General features: G+C 48.2%; 1 protein-coding gene across 5 annotated transcripts in view; it reads right to left on the bottom strand.

Moving 5' to 3' along the window:
- Positions 1–26597, bottom strand: part of PRICKLE2 (prickle planar cell polarity protein 2) — a 368819-nt gene that overhangs the window by 51453 nt on the left and 290769 nt on the right. For all 5 annotated transcript variants that reach the window (XM_008260882.5, XM_002713291.6, XM_089305987.1 and 2 more), the window contains 4 exons: positions 10035–10148; positions 7152–7289; positions 5108–5311; positions 281–467 (listed from right to left, as the gene is read on the bottom strand). In XM_008260882.5, coding sequence (XP_008259104.3) covers positions 281–467; positions 5108–5311; positions 7152–7289; positions 10035–10148 — 643 coding nt within the window. The remainder of the gene's footprint in view (positions 1–280; positions 468–5107; positions 5312–7151; positions 7290–10034; positions 10149–26597) is intronic.

Below are 26597 nucleotides of genomic sequence, written 5' to 3'. Positions count from 1 at the left end.
TGCAAAGATGACTCACTCCTACAGAATACCAACAGAAGGCAAGGTAAGCTGGGATATATGGGAAAAGCAGACTGTGGTTGAAACCTTGATCTACCCCTACCTGAAGCCATCATACTCCTCAGCTTTTCTAGTACCATGCATGAGTCAAGGAATTCCGTTTTTCATTTAAACAGGTAAGAGTTGGATATGCATTACTTGTAACCAAAGGGATTCTACTAGCACAGATACAAAGAAGACGCCGTCACAGAAGGATGGAGCTGAGTGCCAAGGGTTGCCTCACCTATATGCTGGGCACAGGTGTCACAATATTCCGCATACAAGGACTCGAAGCAGTGGCAACAGTAGGGCCTTCCCTCCTTCATGATGTAGCGCTGGCCGCCCAGGACCGTCTCACACTCAAAGCAGCAGAAGTGTTTCATGTGCCAGTGCCGCCCCTCAGCTTCCGTACACTCGTCTGCAAAGATGATCTGGAGACAGGAAGCCAATGGTCAGTATTTGAGACACCCCAAACCCTGGCCCCACACTTTGAAAGGGAAAATCTACAGGAGCCCCCAACCAAAGGGTCAGAAAACAGGTCTTCCTCACCAATCATTAAACAAAAATCTCCATGTTTAGGCTTATTCTTTAATATCTACACGAGTGTCAGCTCCCACACAGCAATTTGCCTAAAGTATAGTTCAACATGATTTCTGGCCTGGCCAACGGTGAACTCCATCACAGTTCAGTAAGAGAAAGCATGATCAACCTTGAAGATAAACAGCAGGATCAAATAGTGACGGCCTTAGACTTTACAGGCACACTGGATGTACACATCTTTTCTGAGAGAGAGAGAGAGAGAGAGAGAGAGAGAAATCTTCCATCTACTGGTTTACTTCCCAAATCACAACAGCTGGGGCTAAGCAAGGCCAGAGTAAGGAGCTAGGAACTCCATCTGGGGTCTCCCATGGGAGTGACAGGGGTTCAAGTAGTCAAGCCAACATCAGCCGCTTCCTAGGTGCATTAGTGGGGAGCTGGATTGGAAGCAGAGCACTGGGATTTGAACTGGCACCCCAATGATCTGGCCTGTCCGTGGTACTATTAAAAAAATGGGCAATGTCAGAAGTCCTGATTTCTCTTTTGAAAACAGAACACATGGCCATGCTCAGTACATACGCCTCCACAGCAAAAATAACCTCCAGCCAAGAGGGGCTGCTGCTTCCACAGGAGTGGCAAGTTCTCCGCTTTCCCCTGTTCTTCACCACTCCACACTGCCTTCCGGTGGGCCAACTCATTCACAGTACCACCCAGCCCTCAGAAACACCTGAGTTTGGACCCCTGACAACAGAGCTGACTGAAATTTCAAAGCACAGACTTAAATTTTTAAAAAAATTTCCAAGCAAAAATTTACCATCCAGCTACAGTTAAGAAGTTGGTCTGGTACTTGTACAACGATGCACATATAAATGAACAGAATGGAATTGAGGATCCAGAAATAAACCCATACATATATGGTCAATGGATGTCCAAAAGGGGAACACGGCAAACCCCCCGGGGAAATGGTCTCTTCAACACATAGGACTGGGATGAATGGACAGCCTTACATAAAAGATGAATGTGAACTCCTATCTCACACCATGTATAAACAATTAACTCAGGCGGCTGGCACTGGGTGTAGTGGGCAAAGCTGCTGCCTGCAGTGCTGGCATCCCATATGGGTGCTAGTTCAAGCCTTGGCTGCTCCACTTCCGATCCAGCTCTCTGTTATGGCCTGGGAAAGCAGCAGAAGATGGCCTAAGTGCTTGGGCCCCTGTCCCTGTTTAGGAGACCTGGAAGAAGTTCCTGGCTCCTGGCTTTGGATCGGGACAGCTCCGGCCATCGTGGCCATTTGGGGAGTGAACCAGCAGAAGGAAGACCTTCCTCTCTCTGTCTCTCCCTCTCACTGTCTGTAACTCTACCTCTCAAATAAATGAATAAAATATTTTTAAAAAATTCACTCAAAATGGTTCAAAGACTTAAATGTAAAAGCAACAAAACTACAATTCTCAGAAGAAAACGTAAGTATAAATCTTTAGCCCTTCGACTAGGCAATGGTTTCTTAGCTATGACTAAAGACATAAACAACAAAAGAAAAATAAAGCAAACCTCATCAAAAGTAAATACATTCATGCTTCAAAGGACATCATCAAGGAAGTGAAAATACAATCACAGACTGTGAGAAGATATTTGCGAATCACATCTATGATAAGGGACCAGTATTGAGAATATGTAAACAACTCTCACAATTAACTCAAAGATCAATGAAAAATAATCCAATCAAAAAGAGGCAAAGGATTTAAATAGATATACTTTCACAAAGCAGCATGTATAAATAGACAATGAACACATAAAAAGACTCTCGGCATTACTAGCTGGTACTAAAATGTGAATCAAAACTTCAGTGTGATGTGATTTCATATCCACTCACATAACTATAATAAAAAGACAATAACAAACGTTAGCAAGTATGTGCACAGAATGGAATCATCACTCATTGGCAGGGGAACGTAAAATGGTACAGCTGTATTAAGAGACAGTTTCATATTCCTTTAAAAAGTTAAGCTTAGAATTAGCATATGACTCAGTGAACTGTATGTATGTATATAGATACATGTAATTTTAGTTCCAGACAATTAAAAATAAGAAGTGTACATAAAAATTTGTATATGGGGACCACTATTGTGGCGTGGTGGGCTAAGTTTCTGCCTGCTATGCTGGCATCCCATAGGGGTGCCAATTTGAGTCCTGGCTGCTCCTATTCTGATCCAATTCTTTGCTATGGCCTAGGAAATCAACAGAAGATGGCCCAAGTGCTTGGGCCCCTGCACCTGTGTGGGGGACCCAGAGGAAGCTCCTGGCTCCTGGCTTTGGACAGGCCCAGCTCTAGCCATTGTGGCCATTTGGGGAGTGAACCAACAGATGGAAGTCCTTTCTCTCTGTCTCTCCCTCTCTCTGTCTATAACTCTACCTCTCAAGTAAATAAATCTTCAAATAACTTGTATATGAATGTTCATAAGAGCATTGATCATAATTCCAACAAGTAGAAACAATTCAAATGCCCATTATTACTAAATGTCCAAACAAAATGTGATACATACATGCGATGGAATATTATCCAGCCCTGAAAAGGATGAAAGTACTAATATATACTATGATACGGATTAGCCTTGACAACATCACACTAAGTGAAAAAAGTCGGACACAAATGGTCACCTGGCCTGGTTTTCTTTCTATGAAATATCTAGACTATGCTAACTCACAAAGAGGGCATGTAGATAAATGGCTGACAAGGGGTAGGGGTGAGAGAAAAAGGGATGGCATTGCTAGCGGATACTGAATTCCTTTGTGGTCAACAGAGATGATGTGAAATTTGATAGGAGTGATGGTTGTAAAACACAGAGAATATGGTGGCCCTCCCCCACCCCCGCCTTTACCCATGGTTTTGTTCTCTGTGGTTTGTTTCCTGTGGTTCCAACTGTGGTCTAAAAAGATTAATATTTGTGGGGACTCCTTTAAGAGCAAAAGACTTAATTCACCTAAGTTTCATTACATTCCATTGGTGTAATTGTTCTACTTCATTATTGGTTACTACTGTTAATTTCTTACTGTGCCTAATTTTTAAATTAAACTTCATCATGGCTATATTGGTATAGGAAAAAATTAGTATATATGGGGCTCAGCATTGTTAGTGGTTTTGGACATCCATTGAGGTCTTAGAATGTATCTCCCACAAACAAGGGGGTCTCCTGGGTGCTAAAAACCTCAAACTGTACACCTTAAAAGAGTGATCTTTCATGCTATTCCAGTTCTATGTCAATACCCAAAAAATTCCAAGCACACTCACTCCACCCATCACATTCTATTTGCTATTAGAGAGCACAGCTCTATGCCCTGATTTCTGGATAGGGAAACTGAGGCACGAGTTAACACGGCTGCCATCAGAGTAACAGAGTCGGACCTGAGTTCTGTTTTCCCATTATCTTCCTAGAAGTTCTCTCTACAACACAATTAGCCTTAGACTCCAAGTTGGCTAAGTCTGATCAACCTCTTCCTGAAAGGGCGACTCTCTCACAGACGGTTAGTCAGACAGAAATGAAACCACCATGCACTGGTGGACCGTAACTGAGAAAGAGAAGTGTCACCTCTACACTGTTCCTTGTAAGGCCAGACGAGCCCCCAAAACTCCACTGCACAGGAGGAAATCCTTGCTCAATACCTTCCCCAAATTGCTCCCACCAAAGTGCTCAGGCTTAGAACGTTCTTCCTTCTGCAACTTTCAAAGCTAAGCCCGGTTTTCTGTTCTATTCTGCAGGTAAAATGGGGAAGAAAACCAGGCAGGGGCTGTGGGTTCTATCTTGCATTCTTCCCCAGCGAAGCCTAGAGTTCCTAGAACTCGCGGTGGAGTAGCCATCTGCCCGCCTCTTGATTTTCCACTCAGATTGTCTGTAAACCGTTGGGGAGTCCAAGAATGCTCCTCATTTTCTCCTCTTCCATAACCAGCCTGTCCCACTGAACTTGGGAAATGGAACCACTGCCAAGTGTCACTTAACGACAGGGTTCCACACGCTGAGCACTAAACTGCCACGTGGTTTCAGTGTCTTATAGACATCACAAGTGTGGTCACCCAAATGGGATGGGTAGGAAGGCCCCAGATGATATTATCTCACCAGCACCTAGGTCCTTTGTCACTGAGCGAAATGAGGGCCTGCTGCATTTTAAGTCGTAGGTGGCACTCACTCCTGCGGCTGCCTCCTGGGGACATGAGCTGCAATCTATCACCATGCAATGCCTATTTTTAAAAATTCTGAACTGACCTGCAGCCAGTTGCATCCCACTCAGGAATCTGCCTGGCTACAGAAAATGCCTTCCCAGTGGGAGGCTACAAGACTGCACAGGCAGTACGAAGTGGGCCACAGTCTACACGTTCCAGCCAGCAGGGCCGGGTGGGGCTTCCCCCTGGAAAGGGTTAACAGAAGAGAGTGGAAATGGCCTGGGGTTTCCTTCTGGGCAGAAACCAGCAGACAACATAATGACCATGGCACAGGTGAGGGGTGACAGGCAGGCCTGCAAGCCCCCTGGAGTATGCTCTGACCTCGTCACAAGCGGCGCAGCGTGGCTTCAGGCACTCTGCGTGGTGCCTGCCGCAGTAGATCTTTCCGTCTTGGTAGAAGTAGATCAAGTCCACCAGGAGCTCTTGGCAGACGGTGCAGATGAAGCAGGGTGGGTGCCAGCAAACGCCATGGCCCGCGCGCGATGCGAACACGGCGATGTCCCCACCGTTGATCTGGCCTCCGCACTGTCAGGCAGAGAGAGACATCAGCTGAACCTCAGTCCCACCTCTCGAGTGGTAAACTCCTACCACCAACAACTGGGGGTCAAGCACTGACTTCTTGTGTGGGGCAGCTTTTCCATGCCCCACCCCCATCCCTAACTCTCCTTTCTTCAATGAGATGGTAACTGACGGAGCAAGGAATCGCGCAGCTGGGAAGCAGAGAGAGACTCCTTTATCACTTACACACTAACTTACGGGGACTTTGCTGGGGGGAGGCAAACAGGCGTAGAGTGCAGGTCTCATTACTTTTCAGATGCTGCAGACTACATGCAGGGGAACAGCTGAGCTTAATCCCAGGAGGTGAGCTCTGAGGACGGGAAGGGGGCGGAGCCTGCACTGCTGCATTGAAGGGGAACAGGTGCATACAGATGTGCGCACCTTCACCTGTGCTCTCTGAACGCCTTTCAGATATGCTGTCAGCCTCTTCCTCTAAGGTGTTTTCACACGGTCTTGGTGGAATTGGCACTGCTCCTCAGGCTAGACTAGGGGAAGGGAAGCTTTGGCACCCCTACCACACCTTCTCATTCATTTCCAAAGCTCCCTCCTCTCTCCCGAAAGGAACAAGGCAGAAGCACGGAGGATGATGATGATAGCCAGGGCTGAGATAAAGGATGTGGTGTGAGGGTCTTTGTCACGGGGTAATGTGCAAGGCAGGAGGTCCAGGGGAATGCCCTCTGCAGACCACACTGCTGGCAATAAACATCCCGGCTTGAGTCTGAGCGCCGGGAACAATCTCGAAAGAGTAGAGACGCCACCTCCCAATCTTTCCCATGCTATGGACGTGGCATGGGCTGAAGTGCAGCACAGAGTAAGGAAATGCATTTCTCTGGCATAGTCTCTGGGAGCTTATATGAAAAGAAGGTACCATGTCACAGGAAGTACCATCCCTATCTTCCACAACAATATAGGCACAGCTACAGTACACATGTATAATCTTACATAATCTTCACCACAGTTCTAGAAGGTTTGTTACCCCCATTTTGCAGATGACAAAACTGAGGAAACCAACCTGGTCAGGGTGAAGACACATAAGTCAAGCTCTCAACAGGTCTTTCTGCCTCCATATCTTTGGCACTCCTCTATGCTACTCTGGGCATCTGCCTGCAAGATGCCCAAGCTTCCGTCTCCCTTAGGGGAGCCCATCTAGGCCGGTTCCAGGAATCTGATCTGAGAGTATCAAAGGCCCAGAACTGAACACGGCGAAATCTCACATCCTACACTGCCAAATCTTTGGTCAATAGCTCCTCGGTCCCACCCACCTGGACCTTCTCTGTTACTCCTCTGCTCAGGGCTCTGGATGGCTTATTAAGGCCCTGCACGAACTCTGCCTTTATCTGCTACCCCTCCCCCATGCCCCTCTGTCGCAGCCACACGGGACAACTCACTACTTTCCTAATGCCACAGATGCCCCTGGGTCGAGGCCTGTGGCCTGTGATGTGCGTGACTCCCTCCCTCCTGCACATCTGGGCTCAGATGCCTTCTTCTCGGGGTGGTGGGTGGGGTGGGGTGGGGGGGGGGTCTTCCCGGCCATCCCCTTCATTTGCAGCCTCCTCTCCCTGCCGGTGTTTCCCAGCCCCTCCCTGCTATATGTTTCCTCTTTCAGTGGCCACACTGCTCACGTGACTCCTCTCCCCACGATGCATGACCCTCACAGCACAAGACGAACTTCCCTTTTGTCCACTGCAGCATCTCCAAGCCTTGTAACCGTGCCAGGCACATGGCAGGCACTCGGCGACCCAGCTGTTGAGGGGATGTGTGAGTGACAGGATGCCAGGACAGTGGGGCTTCATGGTCCCAGGCTCACCTGCTCGCAAATAGCTCCGGTCATGGTCACGGGGAACGGCCTGACGTTCCCTCGGCCCAGGTTCTCGCGCTTCCTCTGGTTGCTGAAGAGCTTCAGCTCCCTCTTTTCTTCCTCATCCAGGGAGTTGCAGTAACGAACCTGCACAGACACAAAGCATGGTAGAGGGAGGCCACCCCGTCCCCTTAGATTCCTGAAGCCCACGGCCCAGAACACAATCACAGAAAGCCCAGCAATTTGGTTGTACGGCCCTGGCATGAGCTTTATCAAGACGGGGACAAGGGCTATTGAAACCGAGCTTCTGCTAAGGCCATGGGCTGCCCAAAGGGCTTCTGGAAGGCTGAGGGTCTGGACCTGTCCCTCACCCTGGTCCCCACCCTAAGCTCTAAGTCATCTGGTATGGCCTGCTGCTGGGCAAGATCTAGGGAGTTCCCCCTTGTCCATATTCTGGGAGTAGATGCTTTCGCCAGCCTGTGCCCACAACCGCGACCCTGGGCACCCAAGAATGGCTCCAGGCCCACGAGCCAGAACAACGGGAATACGCTCCCGGCTCTGGCCTCTCATCCTGTCTTGGGAAAATGGGGAAACAAAGGCCTGAGCTTGGGGAACTGCATCCAGAAGCATCCAGAAACAGCCAGGCTGCTGCAGGGAAGCCCCTGTGCGAAGTCCTCACAGCCGATTTGCATACAGGACGAAAACCACTGCCTGCTGGTCTGTGGTCGGGTGTGTCAACTTGCAAAATGTATTTTCCTTCTTGTGAAACAGAGACTCCGATGTAAAGGGGTGGGGTTATTACAAAAGAGATTCAGCCCCAGTATTTCCTATTCTCTCCCCTGATTTATGTGCACGGTGGGAACTGAGCCATACTCTTGAACTGTTATTTACTAAGTGCTGTTTTTTTTTTTTTTTACAATGGATTCACTTCGAATACATTTATTGTGAAAGAAAGTATATTATGACTATAAGTGGAAAATCAATATCACTTGCAAAAAACAAATGGTGACCATAAAGCTAAGTAGGGTGAGAACAAAGTCCCATTGTGAGATTCTAGCCGGAGGCTTTGCTTATGGGAGATGCCGAAAAGGAGCCTCCCATGATCCTACTTCAGACTGGAGACAAGCACGAGACAGAGATCTGTGCTTGGATCAAACCGAATTTTCCTCCTTGACTATTTAACCACTGCAGGGATCTCCATGAATGGAATAGGTATTAAAAGGTTTGATGTTACTTCCTGCAGCATCCACGCATCTTTCCAAGTCTTGGACCTACCACCCGCTGGGAACCATGGTCCTAACCCCATCTTCCCTCTTTGGAGCAGCAGTTTAGGTACAAAAAGGGTTGCTAAAGAGTTGAGCTGACTTGTGAAAGATCTTCCAACTAGGATGCTTGCCTGCTCCTTTACAAGACAGCACGACTGTGCATCAAGATCGCCTTATCTGATGAAATACTGACTTTATGATCATCCTTTGCCCTCCAAAGGTCAAGTCCAATGGGCTAAGCGCCCACTACTGAGGCATATGGACAGAATTCCGCCAATAGGACGTAGAGATCTGATGGGTCTCTTCTCATCAGAGCACTGTTAACCATAAACAGAAAAAAACTACTCAAAGGAGAAGAGCAGGTCATCTACCAAGATCAAGCAAAAAGAGTTAAAGAGAAAGCAACGTCTCCATGAGAATATTTCAGAGAGACAGAGCGAGAGCTGTAGTGATCTGAACAGCCCAGCATATAGGGTTACGCCACTGACATTTTATGGACATGCTTGTAAAGAAAGGCACACCCCTCCTGCTTGTAAAAACCCGCATTTTCACTTCCAGATCAGTTAGCTGGGCATCGGGTTACAATGCTTGCTCTCAGCTCTAAAGGAGACAGCGTTCTTTATATTTGTTTTATGAAGCTGGAAATCAGCAGCAGGACGGGGACCTGCGATCTCTTTCTAGGAGTTGCTTTGCTGGTAGAGCTTGTGTCTCGCTCACTTCCATTGACTTCTGAGGCTCTCAGATGAGCCCTTTTGATCGGAATGTGGAAAGAAGACGACAAAAAAGTACTCATTTCCCCCAGGACTGGGCTATCAGGATGCAGTGTGTGGGTGGGCAAAGTGGGCAGAAAGCGGAGTCCAGCACTCCAAAGGGGTTTCTCCTTCCAGTGACAAATCCTATCTATTTCTGTCTTAAATGCAGCAAGAAATAAGTAGGCAGCTTCATTCCACAGGATCCTGAGTTTTAAAACTGATAGCTGCAACTTAACTCCAACCTTATTGACCCAACCGTTCCAGCATGAAGATCTTGTAAAAGCAGGGTTAGAGACTTCCCTGTAAGGATCAGTTGTGCTGGCCAGGTTTGTGAGTTCAGAAGAAAGGATAACTGCAACTCACACGTTGAAATATACATGCGATGCCCTGGCAAGTCCAACCTCACCCCGAGAAAAACACACAGGTCTGGAGCCCTCGGTCTGCATGTATGACCACCTAGGGCAGTGCATTTAATAAGAAATGATGCCAAAAATTCAACCCTCACAACATTTTTGCAAGGCTGAGACTGGCCCGAGGGATCTCGATCATCGTCTCTATAACAACACAGGCCAGTACAGGACACAGCCTGCACATGAACTTCACGATTTCGGTGCTCTCCAGCTCCCCTCCCCACCCCGTGCCCCAACATCAAGCAGTGTCAGCCGTGAAAGCTACGACATCATGCAAAGGCCTCTTGCCTCTTGGGTCACACTTTCCAGAGGTTGTCGGCCAGTTTCTTTTTGGCTCTTAGGAAAGTGGGTGAAACCGAAAACGAAGTGCCAGAATTTTCCTTTGGCCATCTCACTGACCCCAGCCACGAGATCATGAAAAGGGGACCGCTGGCCCAAGAGCCACAGCCCCCTCTGGCCTCTTACCTCATTGTCATGGGGCGGGAGCTGATGCAGCAGCTGCTTGATTCGCAGTTTCTCTCCAGGGCTGTTGACATAAGGGACCTTCTCTTCTGGGAGGCAGCTATAGTACTGGTGCACCTGAAAGACGGAGCACACGGATCATCTGTCCGCTCCCCAGATCACACGCCCTCTCCCAGGGCCTGGGAAGAAGATGCACCAGGCAAGGCGCCCCCCACCCCCACCTCCGGCTCCCATTGCCCGCAGCCTTCATGAAACTCAACAGTCACAGAGCTCACACTTAAACACTCAACTGCATTTCCCACATCTTGAGAAATTCCCTCTCTCTGCCAAGTTAAAATACAGCCAGCGAACTTTCCTCAAAAAAGAGAAATCGGCAAATCGGCTGGCAGACCCGGAGGGTACAGCTTTCTCGGCAAACTCCCATAAGCGCTGGCTTTACCATGTTCTCCGTGAGGCTCCAGCCTGGGACGCGCCTCCCCAGCCAAAGGGATATGTCAGTGCCTGCCTCGGCCTCGCAGCCAAACCCAGGCTCTGGCACTCGGCAAACTCCTGGGTACCTGAGCCTCCACCTACGCAAAGAGCTCGCCAGGGTTTGAGCCGTGTGTCAGGCAGGCAGAGGTTGACAGCCACCAGAAAGAGACTCGGTAAATCCGGGACGCAGAGCATGTCATGAAAACTCTTCGTTACCGTGAGGATTTTGGCACATCCTAGACTGCTCTTGTTAACGACTGTTAGGACACATTCCTGCACCTTCTGAGATGCAGTTAACCCTGACATCCGGCCTGGGACACACCAAGTGTCTAATGGTGCTTCAGAAACAACACACAGGCTACCATCCCATCTGGCTATATGCTAAACCAGAGGCGGGGAGAACCAAACTGGCCCAAACAGAAGGCGTGCCATTAGACAGGAGAGGCACAAAGAGAAAAATGCCACAACACAAGCTCTGATAATGTCATGGAAGACGCTTTCCCGTTCCTCTTCTTGGCATGATCGGTTCTTGTGAAACACTGCACACTCATTCAACCAAATGGAGGAGGCAGAGACTGGGGGCTCCGCGCTCCTCACTCTCCTTTCCACGCCCCACATTTGGTCTCATTCCTTTGTGTTGAGGGAGGCTGGGGTAGAAACAAAGGCTTCGGGAATGTTGGGGTGAAGTGTTGCGAAAGCTCAGTCTACTTTGATCTCCGGCAACTAAGTCATGGTGTTCAAAGAGAAAGAGAGAAAGGCTTTGTGATGACAAGGCCTTAAAAAATGTGAAAGCCACCTCTATTTTCGTAACTCATGATCGCAACCGGTCACCATCATGGGCCTGTTGTCCTGCTCATCACATCCCAGAAGCAACCGTCCACGGGGTGCCCGTGGCAGACTAGCCGGCTCTCCAAACGCAGGGTCCCTGGAGCTTCTCCCTGGAGACACCTGGCAGGCAGCCATGGCCCCGGACTGGAAGGAGCAAGCTCCGGGTTTTGAAGGCAGCCCACACACTGCCAGCACTCCCCGCGAAGAAAGCAAAGCGCAGACCACAAGAGAGTCTGGGATTAAGAGCTGGCTGCTGGCACACGACCCTGGAACGTCCTGGGGACTGGGCCTGGACCATATGCCTCATCAGATCCGGGCCAGGTCTAAGGATGCAGGCCCGGTCTCAGAGTCCTGGGGGAATGGCCCTGTCTCCCAACTCACAGGAGCGCTTGGAGGAGGTCTGGCTGTGCCATCATTTTGCAAGTTTTACAACTCTCGATAGTCACAGAACACCACGAACAACTGCTACGGAGTCCAGTTGGAACCTGACCGAGCCAGCTCCTGATTGCCCCTCAATACAGTCACACCCCTGTCTTCCCTGCTCAGAGCATGGGCATCCTGGTGAGCCCTCCTGGATCACCAGCTCAGAGCAAGCCCTCTGGAAGACAGAACCAGGCTGACCCAGGCGGGCACATCCCCGCGCCTCCCACTGCATGGCCAGGAAGCTCCAAAGGCCCCGTGACGGCACTGTCATTCCTCATCCCGGGTCCCGGGTAAGTTACACCTGTGCTCAGAATACTCAACCCCAGCCTGGGATGATCACGTGAGAGAGCAGGAGCACAGGCTGCAGCCCCCAATGCCAACAACTCACAGGAATGTGTGACAACCATCAGACTTCCCATCCCGGCCTCTGGCAAATGCTGCAGTCCAGATGCTTCTGGAACTTTCTTCCACTGTAAGCTATGAGGCAACACGGCTGGCTTGGAGAGCCAGACCTAACCTTGGGGCCACTTAGCTTGGCCCAAGCAAGAAAAACACAGGGCAAGGATACAGACAATTTAAACCAGTTCGATTTCAGAGGGAAAGAAGAAAAAGTTAGATCAGCAAAGAGGTCCCATTTTCTCAGGAAACCCAGCCAACAGGAGGGCTGGGGGGGAGGGGAGAAGGAAGATGTGACTGGCAGGTGACTGACAGCAGACTTCTCACCTCTCTAAGCCCAGTGTCCTCTTTCCTCTGCACTACTTACTCTTTCTCTCCTCTCTCTCTCCCCTCTCTCTCCCCTCTCTCTTCCTTCTCTCTCCCCTCTCTCTTCCTTCTCTCCCCTCTCTCTTCCTTCTCTCTCTTCCTTCTCTCTCCCCTCTCTCCTCTCTCTCTCCCTTCTCTCCCTTCTCTCTCTCCCCTCCCCTCCCCTCCCCTCCCCTCCCCTCTCTTCTCCTCTCCTCTCCTCTCCTCTCCTCTCCTCTCCTCTCCTCTCCTCTCCTCTCCTCTCCTCTCCTCTTCTCTCTCTCTCTCTCTCCAGGTCTGTTGCCCACCTTCTTAAAGCTCTGGTTTTGTCACAGCACTTGAGCTAACACAGCTTCGGTTCAGGGGTGTAGATCACAGACCCACTAGCTTTTTTCAACTCCAAGTTCCCCAGAGAAGGGTCCTAATGCCCCAACTCGGACAGGGGCCCCAATCAGAGGTTTGACAGAAGAAGTTCAAGATGCTTAAAAACTGGAGTATAAAGGAATCCCAACCTGACCTGATTTGCTTTATAAAGGTGGAGTTGGCAGTGACTAAGAGTTCCAGAGATATTAAAGAATAAAAACGTATGTTGGCATGCTCAGGTCCATAGGTCCATCCTAAAGATACTGAATTGCTTTTTGTAAAAGCATCTGCACTTATCTTTTCTGATATTATTTATTTAAAAGTGTTATTTGAAAGAAAGGCAGAAAGAGAGAGAAAAAGAGAGAGAGGGAAACAGAGAATGTGTGTGAATACCGAGTGATCCCTCTAGGGATTTATTTCCTAAATGCCTGTAACAGGCAGGACTGGGAACTCAATCCATGTCTCCAAGGTGGGTAGCAGGCCCAATGACTGCAGCTATCATCCATATCTGCAAGGGTCCGCATTACAGAAGTCAGGGCTGGGTATGGAAGTCAGATACTCAGATGTATCACATGAGCATCCTAACCAGTGTCTTCACTGCTACATCAAATGTCTGCCCCAAGACACTGATTCCTTTTTTTAAAGATTTATTTATTTATTTGAAAGGCAGAGTTACAGAGAGAGGGAGAGACAGAGACAGAGAGGTCTTCCACCTGTTGGTCCACTCCCCCAAGCAGCTGCAAGGGCCAGGGTGGAGCCCGGCTGAAGCTCTAGGAGCCTGGAAGCTTCTTCCAGATTTTCCATGTGAGTGGCAGGGGCCCAAGCACTTGGGCCATCTTTTGCTGCCTTTCACAGCCATTAGCAGGGAGCTGGGTTGGAAGTGGAGCAGCTGGGACAGGAACCACACTCATATAGGATGTCTGCCACGCAGTGGTGGCTTTTATACCACATCGCCGGCCCCCAGATGTTGAACTCTTAAGTCCTTGGAGAGCACGGTTCCCTGTTTCTTGGACACCTTGCAATACTTTGTATGACTCAAGCCTACTGATAAACACTGAACATTTGTCCTTTCTACTAGGATTCTAATGTTGCTCAAATATAGAATACACTAAAATTTTTCTTACAAGGTAATCAACAGTTTATTGGGTGACTTAACAACTTATGTAGTTGGTGAGATCTATTTACGTTCATCAGCAAACTGCCAAAGCTACAAATCACATGGTCGGTGAGCTGGCTGGCTTGGAGGAAGGAGAACGAGTTAGTTTAGTGCTTTGTGACTTCCAGTCCTTTCTAAAGCTTGTTCACGTCCAGGTGAAAAAGTAATCCCTGTACTACTGGCTTCTGAGTCTCCTCCCAGTCTGCAGGTGCTGGACTTTCCAGGTTATTCATGAGGAAAAGAGGTTAGCAGATGGGTGCGCATGAGGGACAGTAACTCTCTTATACCCCCAGCCTGTCTCTGGTTGAATGAGCTGGACTCGGGCTGCCTCCATAGCAGAACTGCTGGCCAGCCCCAAACAAATGCCAGTGGGAACAGGAAGTGGGAAAACTTCCTGGCACTCTGAACATTAAATTCAGCAGCACCCCTGAAAATCCTTCAGATCACTCATTTAGCTCCAATATGTTTTACCTGTTCAGTTTTAAGTACCTAAGCAAATCCAATAGACCGCTGTCCATGACAATCATAACCAAGCTTTTACCCAGTAGGCAGGAAACTTTTTTTCCTCCTATGTGTAGAGAGCACCTTTCTTCAAAAGCAAGCCTGTAGAATGTGCTAGCAACTTTGCTCCATTTCAGCATTCCCAGGAAAAGGTGTCCTGTGACTGGGCTCTGGGTGATGTCACACCAGGTAGATTTCCCTTTAACAAACAGCATCTGGAGCGTGGTAAACCGGCTTAGGGAAATGAGATAGCTGAGGGCTTTAATTTAAGGTGTTGCTGCCCATCAGGGAGGCTGGCAACAGCTGCAGCTGGTGCCAGGCGGATGGTGAGAGGTTTAGTCAGAGTGCAGACAAACTACAAAGCAAGGCCTCGCCCACTGGCAAAGACTGGGCTTGTCAGAGGGAGCTGCACGCTGAACGGCGTTTCTATCTGGGCAGAGAGACGGAAGGCACAGAGTACGCGCGTGCGTTTGGGAGAATAGTGCATACCAAAACAGCGTGCAAATAAAAGTGTACAGAGCACTCCGTGTGGATTAGTGATTCTTAACCTTTTAGCCTGCGTTAGAACCTGAAGGTTTCAGAAAACACAGATTTCTAACTCTGTAGACCTCAGGCGGGGCCCCGTAAGTTGCATTTTTCATCACTTTTTGGGTCCTGTAGCCATACTTTGAGAATGTGAGGGCTATGTGGCTGTTCTCCCTCAACAACCAGCCCATGAAGTGGTCAGGCCAAGGATGAGATACCTTTTCTCCAAGAGGCCTTCAGGAGATAAAGAAACTGTTTGACTTCACTCAATTGTTTTTTTAGGTGTCTGTCTGCACACAGGCATACACACACACACACATGCACACGAATTAAGCCAGGGGATTCCACCGGCTTTGGCAAGAACAAGACGTCTGAGGCCAAAGTGCTCAGCCTTCCCAGTGGGAACATCGTCTATGTCTCAAGCATTCTTATCTTAGCACAGGAACCCAAAAAAGGCAAGTCCGAGGTTCTCGCTGATCTCCGCAGCGGCTGTTCCTCAGTGCCTAAATAAAGCCAGGGATCAATGACCTATTTATTGACTTGAGTGGCTCTCACCCGGGGCCTGAAGCGCTTTGCATGTAGTTTTGTTGGCAACGCTTCCCTACACCCTGGAGGTGGGCATTTTATACTCATCAGACGGAAGATCACAGAGTTAAAAACTGGTAGAAGCCGGCACTGCGGCTCACTAGGCTAATCCTCTGCCTTGCGGTGCCGGCACACCGGGTTCTAATCCCGGTCGGGGCGCTGGATTCTGTCCCAGTTGCCCCTCTTCCAGGCCAGCTCTCTGCTGTGGCCAGGGAAGTGCAGTGGAGGATGGCCCAAGTACTTGGGCCCTGCACCCCATGGGAGACCAGGAGAAGCACCTGGCTCCTGCCATCGGATCAGCGCCGTGCGCCGGCCGCAGCACGCCAGCCGCGGCAGCCATTGGAGGGTGAACCAACGGTAAAGGAAGACCTTTCTCTCTGTCTCTCTCTCTCACTGTCCACTCTGCCTGTCAAAAAAAAAAAAAAAAAAAACACAACTGGTAGAAGCATCTTTGAACTTGGCCTCCTCATCTTCCACCTCTGTTATTCACAGATTCTTGGACTTCTTTATCAAGAAAACCAGAGACTGGCAGAGGGCTCAGAAGGGAGACAAAATCCAGGTAGAGGAGATGCCCAGTGTGTCTGAATGGCTGACTACGGCAATGCTCAACACATTTTCCTTCGGTGTTCTCTAACATAACCAACACAGTGTTCCCAAAGAAACCCCAAGTGGCCTGGCAGTAAGTAAAAAGCATTCTCGGCATTATCTTTCCCGGGGGGCGGTATGTGGCACGTGGGGTTAAGCTGCCTTTGGGGACGTCCGCATCCCACAGCAGAGATTTGGTTTCAGTCCGCCTACTCTGCTACTGATCCAGCTTCCTGCTAATGTGCACAGAAGCAACAGGTGATGGCCCAAGCACTTGGGTCCCTGCCACCCACAAGGGAAACCCTGATGGAGTTCCAGGCTCCTGGCTCTGCCTGGAACTATTGCAGACATTTGGAGAGTGACCCAGCAGTGAAAGATCTCTCTCTCTCTCCCTCTCTCTCTCTCGCTTTCAAATAAAAAAATAAACAAATCTTAAAGACCACAACAGTCTTTCCACAACATCATGGCATGCTGGTGTAAGAGAGTCATGTTACAGACGGCTGCCCACTCACATCCATTGTTCTTTTCTTCCTTAACAAGAATACCACTGTTTTACCTACAGTATCAATATGCCCACATGCCCAGCCAAGAATAGTATTTCTGTACCTTCCTAGAAGCCACATGTGGCCAGGGAAATACACTGTGGTCAGTGACATGCAAGGTTCTAACTTCTGGGAGCGTTCTTTCCAAGGATGCCAAGCAGTTAGCAAAAGACCATTTTTCTTGCCCTTTCCTTTCTTTTCCTGCTTGCTGTATGGCACATAAACAGAATGGCTGGAGCTCCAGCAGCCATGCTGTGTCATGAAGTAACTTTAAGAATGGAAGTCATCAGCTGAGGACGGTAGGACGGAAAGTTAGGAGTGGGTTTGTTTTCAGTTCCACTTGGAGCCACCATACCACCCCGGGATTGCCTATCACTCAAGTTCTTTCACCAATAAGAGCAATCAACTAGTTCTTTCTTTACAGCCTCTGTTTCTAAGACATGAAATGCAATTGCTAAATGATAATACCAGGGGCTCCTGAATCATCACTGGTCTTTTTGTAACACTAGGTCTAAAAAAGGAGCCCAGAACTCTACATTCTGTTATTTTTTTAAAAAGATTTTACTTATTTATTTGAGAGGCAGTTACAAAGAGAGAGATAGAGAGAGGTCTTCCATCCACTGGTTTACACCCCAAATGACTGCAATGGCTGCAGCTGGGCCGATCTGAAGCCAGGAGCTTCTTCCAGGTCTCCCACGTGGGTGCAGGGTTCCAAGGACTTGGGCCATCTTCTACTGCTTTCCCAGGCCATAGCAGAGAGCTGCATTGGAAGAGGAGCAGCTGGGAGACGAACTCATGCCCATATGGGTTGCTGGAGCTGCAGGTGGAGACTTAGCCTACCATACCACAGCACTGCCCCCCACAAAGTCCTCGTTTTTTTATTTGTAAGTCAGAATTACAGATGGGGGGGGTGGTGGTGGAGAGAGAGAGAGAATCTCCTGTCCGCTGCTTCCCTCCCTAAATGGCTGCAATGGTCAAGGATGGGGTAGACTGAAGCCAGGAGCCTAGAACTCTGACAGAGTCTCCCACGCCTCCATGTGGGTGCAGCAGTCCAAGCACTGGGGCCATCCTCCCTCTGCTTTCTCAGGCCCACGAGCAGGTGGCTGGATCAGAAGCAGAGCAGCTGGGACTGGAACTGGTGCTCACATGGGATGTGGGCATCTCGGGCTGCAGCTTAACCCACTGCACCCTGTAAAACTCGGTGTTCCTAACCAAGCCCTCACACTACAGCAGGAGAAACGCCGGTCCGGGGGAAGGCAAACCTACGCCCACACGACAAGGGCACGGGCTCCCGCAGCGCCCTCTCTGATGTCAGCTGGCACATTCGCAAGGCTTATCTCCCATGCTCCTTCACGCATAGTTGGAGAATGTCGAGTAATCCATGCCAGTCTGGGCCGGCAGTATTCGCAGCGCACCTGAACCTCTCGGGAGGCAGGGCGCACAGAGGAGCCCGAGTTCGCAGCCCGTGGTGGCTTTATGAACAGAGCAGCTGCAGCACAATCCAGTGGCGTGACAGCTACCAGCAAGGGGGGATGGGCTGCTTCCAAGGCTCCGTTTGTTGGCTTTGGCCCCGCTTTCCAGAACTTCGTCACCCAAGCGAGGGAGGAAGAGTACAGAGCGGCATCTAAGTGGTGGCGCGGCACTAAGTGTGGCCCCTGTTTTCTCCTGGAGACCCACATTCCAGTGTTAGCTGCCCCACTCAGGACGTGACTGGGGAAACAGCAGCCCAGTACCTAAGCCCTGAGCGCTGTCTCCATCATGTTCACACACCCCCGGGCTCGGGATCAGGATCAGAAGCAACAGCTCCTTGGGGTCCTCTCCATGAGGCATCTTTCAGAGACTCCTTTCCGTTGCTCATCCTTGACCTTCTAACGGAACAGCAAACGCTGCCAACTCTGGGTTTAAACCGGTCCACAGTCCGGTCACTCTCTACCGCCCCCTTACGGCCAGCCTAGCGCTGACGACTGCTGCCCTGAACTACTGTCATCCAAATAAAAACATCAGGAGTGAAGACATTCATACATCTTTAATCTAACTGTCTTCAAAGAACATGTCAGATGGCAACAAATGAGCCACTTGTTATTTCTGCCTTCCCTCTAGAACGGGACCGTGTAGGGCACTGTTCTCTAAAAGAACCAAAGAGCGCTGAACACTTGGTTAGTGCTGCACACGGGTCCGTGGAATGGATACATCCTGTGCTCCGACTCATCTGTCTCCCAGGCTGACTTATCAAAGGGTTCGGACAGACACATGCAGCAGCAGAAGACACAGGTGGGGTGTCTGGAGGCAGCAGAGGAAAACTCGCCTTTCCTTCCACCACAGCACTTGCTGCTGCTTCAAAGACTTGGGGCGCGGAGTGGGTGGAAGAGCAGTAAGCAAAGGAAGCGGGAATGAACTGTCAGCGTACTGTTCTTTAAGGGGAAGACGGAGGAACAACAGGGAGTTCTTTTCAGATTGAGATAACTCTGTTCAGACAAACAGGAACACAACCACGCAGCCTCCTAAGCGGGTGCTGTAATTCACAAGCACACCATTGCTTTTGCTTCCTTATTTGTTATCTCTCTCCTACTGACTCTTTTCAATTTGTCTGGGTTTTTAAAATTTTGTATTTACAATACTCCATGTTCGGTTAGAAAATACTTCCCATTTAGTTGGACACACTACTTCACAGTCACTTTAAAGTGTCTTAAAGAAAAATTCTCAGGAATGAAAGAACTTGGAGTTCAAATACCTTTCCTTTAAAGTTACCATTATCCAGAGACTCCTCCATCACATTCTACCAATACACTCTTGGCAAAATGTTGCTCCTTTTGCACACATGCCCTACTAAAAATTCCCCAGTAGTTGTTTACTTTTTGGAGGGACAACAATTTCAATGTTGCCCTTAAACCTGATAGACACATTTATACATATGTATAAAAGCAGATGGCTATATCTTACAGTGGTTATGTGTTGTTTGGGCTCTGGGATCAAGTTCTCTGAGTTTGAATAATGGATCTAGTGCTTCCCTGTGAGTCAATGTGTCCATCTATAAAATGGGGACAATTACATTTACCGTGAAGTCATGCTATCAGGCTCAAATGATACAACGTAACCACCACATAGACAGGCACACTGTGAAGGCTGCTTCAAAAAGTCTGTAGAAAATTAAATGATAAATTGATCTGGCACAAAAAATTATGGAATCCATCCAATATAGATTCCATCAATCAATTTAAGACCCTGTATGCATAGATTTCATAATTTTTGGACCACAATTAGTTTCTGACTCCACATTCCACGACCTTTTTGAAGTGCCTTCATGTAGCTTAGCTTTGAAGCCATCTAATACCTAACTCGCCAATGTCCATGCTACAAGCACAGTGCATTCTCCTCCAAATTCATACATTAAATCCCTACCGCCCATGCGTAAGTGTGTTTGCAGACAGAGTCTTCAAGGAGGTAACTAAGGGGAATGGGGTTACTGAGGGTCCCATCCGACAGGACCAGTGTCCGTGGAGGGGGAAGAAAAGACAGCATGGATGCACACACACAGGGAAAAGCCTCCTGAGGGTCCAGCGAGACGAACGCTGTCTCTAAGTCAGGAAGTCATTCTTGGACTGCTGGCCCCCAGAGGTGTGAGAAGATAAACGTGTCTGGGTATTCTGTAATGCCGCGTGAATACAGGAATATAATCTGCTACACGCAGGAAGCAGTTAAGCTCTTGCAGAGAAAGGACACACACAGGTTGAACAAGAAACGGCTCTGGGGCCGAGAGAGGTTATACTTTGGTAGAGTATGTAAGAAGCCAAATGACTGCAACACAAAGGTTGAACAATACAAAAGCCATCAAAAGACAGACAAGCACCACAAAGGTTCAAACAATAAATCAAGTACATGCTTGCGACACTCGCCAATGGCAGGGGTATGTACGTCACCAATGTGACCTCACATCGGTCAGGGATAGGCAGTAGCACACCATTCATACGGTATTCCCACCTAGCAGACATAACAGATGGGGCTGGCGCTGTAGCACAGAGGGTAAAGCAGCTGCCTACGATGCCAGCGTCCTATGCAGATGCTGGTTCGTGTCCTGGTTGCTCCATTTCCGATCCAGCTCCGTGCATTAGCACCTGGAAAAACAGCAGAGGACCATGCAAGCCTCTGGGTGCCTGCCACCCATGTGGGAGACCCACAGGAAGCTCCTGGTTCCTGGCTTCAGCCTGGCCCAGCCTGGGCCGTTGCAACCATCTGGGGAGTGAACCAACAGATAGACTACCTCTCGCTCTGTCTCTTCCTCTCTCTCTGTAACTCTTCCAAATAAACAAACCTTTTTTTTTAAAGATATGACAAAAAAATCATAAAATACAGTAAAGTGAGTACAAAGTGATGAGCTTCGGGTTTTCACTACCTTTGCTTTTGACATATTGTGTTCAGCTGTAAGTTTACTTAATCACAGTTTTACAAATGCATACTGAAGTGGCTTTCAGAATTCCTGACAACTCACCAATCAGCTCCTACACAGCAGGAGCCGGCTTGGGTGCTTTGCTTTCAGAAACTGACATAGTTTCTTGGGCAACATCTCTTTAAAACAGTGAAAAGACCAGACCGCTCGAAGAGCCGCGTGCAGGGGTTAAACAGCTAAAGGACACTTTCAAGGGGATGATGACAGCTTCTCTGTGGCTCTCCAGCTCCGCCGTCGTTAGTAGTCCTGGCAAATCGCACCCTAAGCTGAGTTATCCCCTCTGGTCGCATGGCTTCAGGCCCGTCGTGAATTCCAAATCCCTCCTCTACATCTCCCCAGAATTCTGCCGCTTCTCTCACTGGCTTTTGCTTTCCTCCATTTTTTTTTTCCTTTCTAAATCCCCAGCCCTAATGCAGAACTGAAAAACCCTTAGAAGTATCCATGTACTGGGAGGGGCTTTGTTTTCTCTTTTAGGATACAGAGTATGTGATCTGGATGGACTGTAGCTCTCCCCGATGAAGAAGAGCCACAGCGGAAACTTCCACCCCAAATCTTGAAAAAGCACTTCTGTTTTTAAACTAGTAAATAACTGTCCAGAGATCTCCCTGTAGGTCCGTGGTTCGTACTCGCAAGACAATTAAAGGCCCCCTAATTCCGGGATGCTACTCAAGTTATCAGCTACAGTATTATTTACTTGCAACGTGGGAGAACGAAACTGCATTAGGTATTTGATATTTGAGTCCAGATTAGGACTAATGCTAAGTCTCCGACTTCGGCCAAGTTATCTAGGTGCTCGGGGCTTCCGTGTACTCGTCCTTAAGCCTAGAATACCTGGAATTATCTCACAGAAGTATTAGGAGGATTAAAGGCAACAACAGGATGAAAAACACTGTGAACTATAATGCTGCATATAACTAGTAGATCAGGATTATTATTGAAAATAACAATACCCTTGGAAATCAGAAATGCATTGGGCTGCAGGTAATAATGACCTGAGGATAGCGCTCTACGTATGAGTTCATATTTCATAAGACCATCAAACACCCATACCCTTCCCGTCTCTCTGTACCTACTACCCTATGGGGTTCACAGCACCTATTCTCAAGATGGCAAAATGGTTGCTGGAGTTCCAGACCTCACATTCATGTTCCAGGGAAGAAGATGAGGAAGGGTAAAGGGCAAAAGACCTATCTCCCAATTGGTGGAACAGCATTTACTGCAAGTACCAACAACCTTATAGTTAGAATCTCCGGGCGAGATCTAGCTAAGAGGGAAGCTGGAAGATGTAATCCTTGGAAGGGCGCATTGCTGCTCAGAACAAAATCCGATTCTGTTGGTAAGAAGGGAGACAGTGAGACTGGGGTACCTATGGATCGGTGTCTGCAGTCAAGATCCGAGATGTGGTTTACCACTTCCTGTGTCCTAGACTCCTTATGAGTATCCAATTTGGCTTCTTTCGTGTGTGTTTTAAGTCATTTTAGGAATTTGACTTCATACTTCAGGTAAAATGTAATTAGCCCACTTGCCTCCCTATTATTTCTTTTTTTTCTTTTTTTTTTCTATTTTTATTGTTTTTGACAGGCAGAGTGGACAGTGAGAGAAGAGAGAGACAGAGAGAAAGGTCTTCCTTTGCCGTTGGTTCACCCTCCAGTGGCCGCTGTGGCCAGTGCACCACGCTGATCCGATGGCAGGAGCCAGGTGCTTCTCCTGGTCTCCCATGGGGTGCAGGGCCCAAGCACTTGGGCCATCCTCCACTGCACTCCCGGGCCACAGCAGAGAGCTGGCCTGGAAGAGGGGCAACCGGGACAGAATCCGGCGCCCCGACCAGGACTAGAACCCGGTGTGCCGGCGCCGCAAGGCAGAGGATTAGCCTAGTGAGCCGCGGCGCCGGCCATCCTCCCTATTATTTCTAAGTGCAGTGTCACGATGTCTTGAAAAACTGTGTGAATGAAGGTCTGAAAACAGACGCAGCTGACATCCTAGGGCCAATGCAACTTTATTAACTGTCCTGATTCTTAACCAACGCATGCTAACACCTGAAGGAAGAATTCTGTCTTGAGGAGACTGGAGCTTGCTGACCCCAGGCGGGGGCTGCAACCCCATTCTAGGATACGGTCTGGAGTCAGTTCGCTTAAACGCCGGTTTCAGCTCCGCACACGAAGGTGCTCACTCACACACACACTGCAAAGCCCCACTGCTGAGCCTGCAGCCTCACCAACCTACCCTGCCCCACGAGCTTACGATGGATCACAGACGCGACTGCAAGAATTTGTTCTCACTTGTTCCAAGAGGTCAACAGATCAGCCAAGGCAACACCTTAGCCTACAGATTCAAGTTTACACAGGGTCATAAAACTTTGAATGCCTTATTATGTTGTTCTGGACAAAAAAAGGAGGAAGAAGCTTTGGATAGGGTGAGCTAGATGATGCCAAAGTAACAAATGCAACCAACATCTTCCAGGCTTTGAACCACAGTTGCTGTATAATTAAAAAGTCATTTTTGAGCAAACTATTGTAGCTTAACTCCGGCCACTGCGACCATTTGGGGAGCGAACCAGTGGATGGAAGACCTTTCTCTCTAACTCTCCCTCTCTCTATAACTTTACTTCACAAGTAAATAAAGCCCTATTGTTAAGATTTATTTATTTTTTTTTAAACTTTTATTTAATGCATATAATTTTCCAAAGTACGACTTATGGATTACAATGGCTTCCCCCCCATACCGTCCCTCCCACCCACAACCCTCCCCTTTCCCACTCCCTCTCCCCTTCCCTTCACATCATGATTCATTTTCGATTATCTTAATATACAGAAGATCAGCTTAGTATACATTAAGTAAGGATTTCAACAGTTTGCTCCCACACAGAAGCATAAAGTGAAAAATAATAGATGATTTTTTTAGATGATGATGAAATCAGAGCAGACCTATTGTCATGTTTAATCCCAGTGAGAGTCAAGTTGGGAATTGATAATTTCTTTTTTTTTTTTTTTTTTTTTTTTTTTTTTTTTACAGAGGATCAGTTTAGTATGCATTAAGTAAGGATTTCAACAGTTTGCACCCCCATAGAAACACAAAGTGAAATATATTGTTTGAGTACTCGTTATAGCATTAAATCTCAATGTACAGCACATTAAGGATAGAGATCCTACATGATTTATCTACAAGATTTATTTTTTATTTAGAGTTACAAAGAGAAGCAGAGAGAGCAAGACAGAGAGAGAGAAGTCTTCCATTCGCTGGTTTACTCCCACAACGGCTGGAGCTGAGCTGATCTGAAGCCAGGAGCTTCTTCTGGGTCTCTCACGTGGGTGCAGGGCCCAAGTACTTGGGCCATCCTCTACTGCTTTCCTAGGCACATCAGCAGGGAGCTGGATCGGAAGTGGAGCAGCCGAGACTTGAGTCAGCGCCCATATGGGATGCCGGTGCTGCAGGCCAGGACTTTAAGCTGCTTGCCACAGCAGCCAGCCCCAATAAATATAATCTTAACATCATCATGTCAAACAGAAATTGCACTAATTAAGCGATAATTAAGCAGTAATTCTCCATTTCTCCCTTTCGACAGCCACAGTAACCTCTAACCTACAATCTGTCTCTGCACCTGCTTGAGTTATTTCCTATAAATAGAATCATACAATGGCCCGTGCCTGGCTTATTTCACCTGGCATAATGTTTCCAAAGTTAATTCATGTACTCCCCATTGATGGCTGACTAATATTTCACTGCATGTACAAGCCACATTTTGCTTATCCATTCATCTACTGATGGAGCTTGGGTTGTTGTCATCTTTTGACTACTATGAATGACACTTGAAGAAACACTGGTGTTTCAATGACTGATTGAATCTCCTCTTCCAACTATTTGGGTTATATACCTAGGAGTGGAATTGCGGTCCCATCAGTTAACACTGTTTAGCTCTCTGGGGAACTGCCAAATTGTGTTCCATAGCAATGCTCCACCAGCAGGTGCAGAGGCTCCAGTTTCTCTGCATCATGGCAACAATGATTATTTCCCATTTAAAAAAATTATGCAATCTTCCTGCCACCCCTATAGGAGACTTGTATTTAGTTCCCGGAACCCCATTTTGACTGTGGCCTACCCTCAGTTATTGTGGGTACTTGGAGAGTGAACCAGTAGATGGCATTTTTCTATCTCCTTTTCTCATTTTTACTCTGTGTCTCTCTTTGTCTAACAAACAAGTAAAACTTTAGACAAAATCTATAGCCATCTTGGTAGACATAAGGTGGCATTTAATTGTCATTTTGATTTGCATTATCCTAATAATGAATGACGCTGAGTATCAGTTCATGGGCTTCTTGGTAATTTATACATTTTTAGCAGATATGTTTATTTAAGTTCTTCCTCCATTTTTAACTGAACTATCTTTTTGTTGGTGAACTATTAGGGTTCTTTATATATTCTAGATATAAAACCCTTATCCACAGCAGTTTTACTTCTCACTCACTCTGCTTCTCTCACACGGGGTGATGGAGGCTCTATAATAATATGCACTTCCATGGTGATGGTAGCAGAGAAACGCCGGCCGGAGCGGAGACCTGGTGATTAGATGCCTTCCCCAGGTTGAGATGCATGTGGCTTCTGTTCACATTTCAGGGGTGAATGGAAGTCAGGGGGTCACATCTCACTGGAAGGGGAAGGAAGGTGAGAAGGCACATCCCTCCCCTGTGCCTAGAACAAGATGGAGCCAACTCATTTGTACACAGCCCGAATCCCTGCCACAACAGGGCAAAATGGGCTGCTGTGTGAGCAAGACGTTACCTGTCGCAAAGGCGAGGACAACGGATGGTCTGAATTTGTGTCCTACAAAGTCACTGCGGACACTGAGTCGGTGAATACTCACCGCTGCTCCCAGGGTACAGTTCCTGTGGTCCCCAGTCATGTGTTCATGTGTGTTTCTAGCCGGCATCATGGCATAGTGGGTTAAGCTGCTGCCTGTGATGCCGGCATTCCCTAAGGGTGCCGATTTGAGTCCTCGCTGCTCCACTTCCAGGCCAGCTCCCTGCTACTACACCTGAGAAAGCAGCGGAGGATGGCCCAAGTGTTTGGGCTCCTGCCACCCAGATGGGAGACCCAGATGAAACTCCTAGCTCCTGGCCTAGCCTTGGCTGTTGCAGCCATTTGGGGAGTGAACCAGCAGATGGAAGGCCTCTCTCTTTCTGTAACTTAGCCTTTCAAAGAATTAAAAAAAAAAAACTTAAAAAAAAAAGAACTCATTGAATTAATATTGTTCAATCATTAATACTGAACTCATGGCCAACAATACTGTAAGTCACACCTATTTCCAAATACACGTTTTCTCCCTAAAGCATATCACAGCCTTCTTGCTCTTAGAAACACTACTTAACTTGCAGCCAAAGCAAACTAAGCAAACACATACATACCCA

The sequence above is a fragment of the Oryctolagus cuniculus genome, chromosome 10 (genome assembly GCF_051225735.1).
Source record: "Oryctolagus cuniculus isolate XC-2025 breed Fujian yellow rabbit chromosome 10, ASM5122573v1, whole genome shotgun sequence".
Taxonomy (NCBI): domain Eukaryota; kingdom Metazoa; phylum Chordata; class Mammalia; order Lagomorpha; family Leporidae; genus Oryctolagus; species Oryctolagus cuniculus.
Note: the sequence above shows the minus strand (reverse complement) of the source record. Positions and strands in the feature narration are given on the sequence as shown.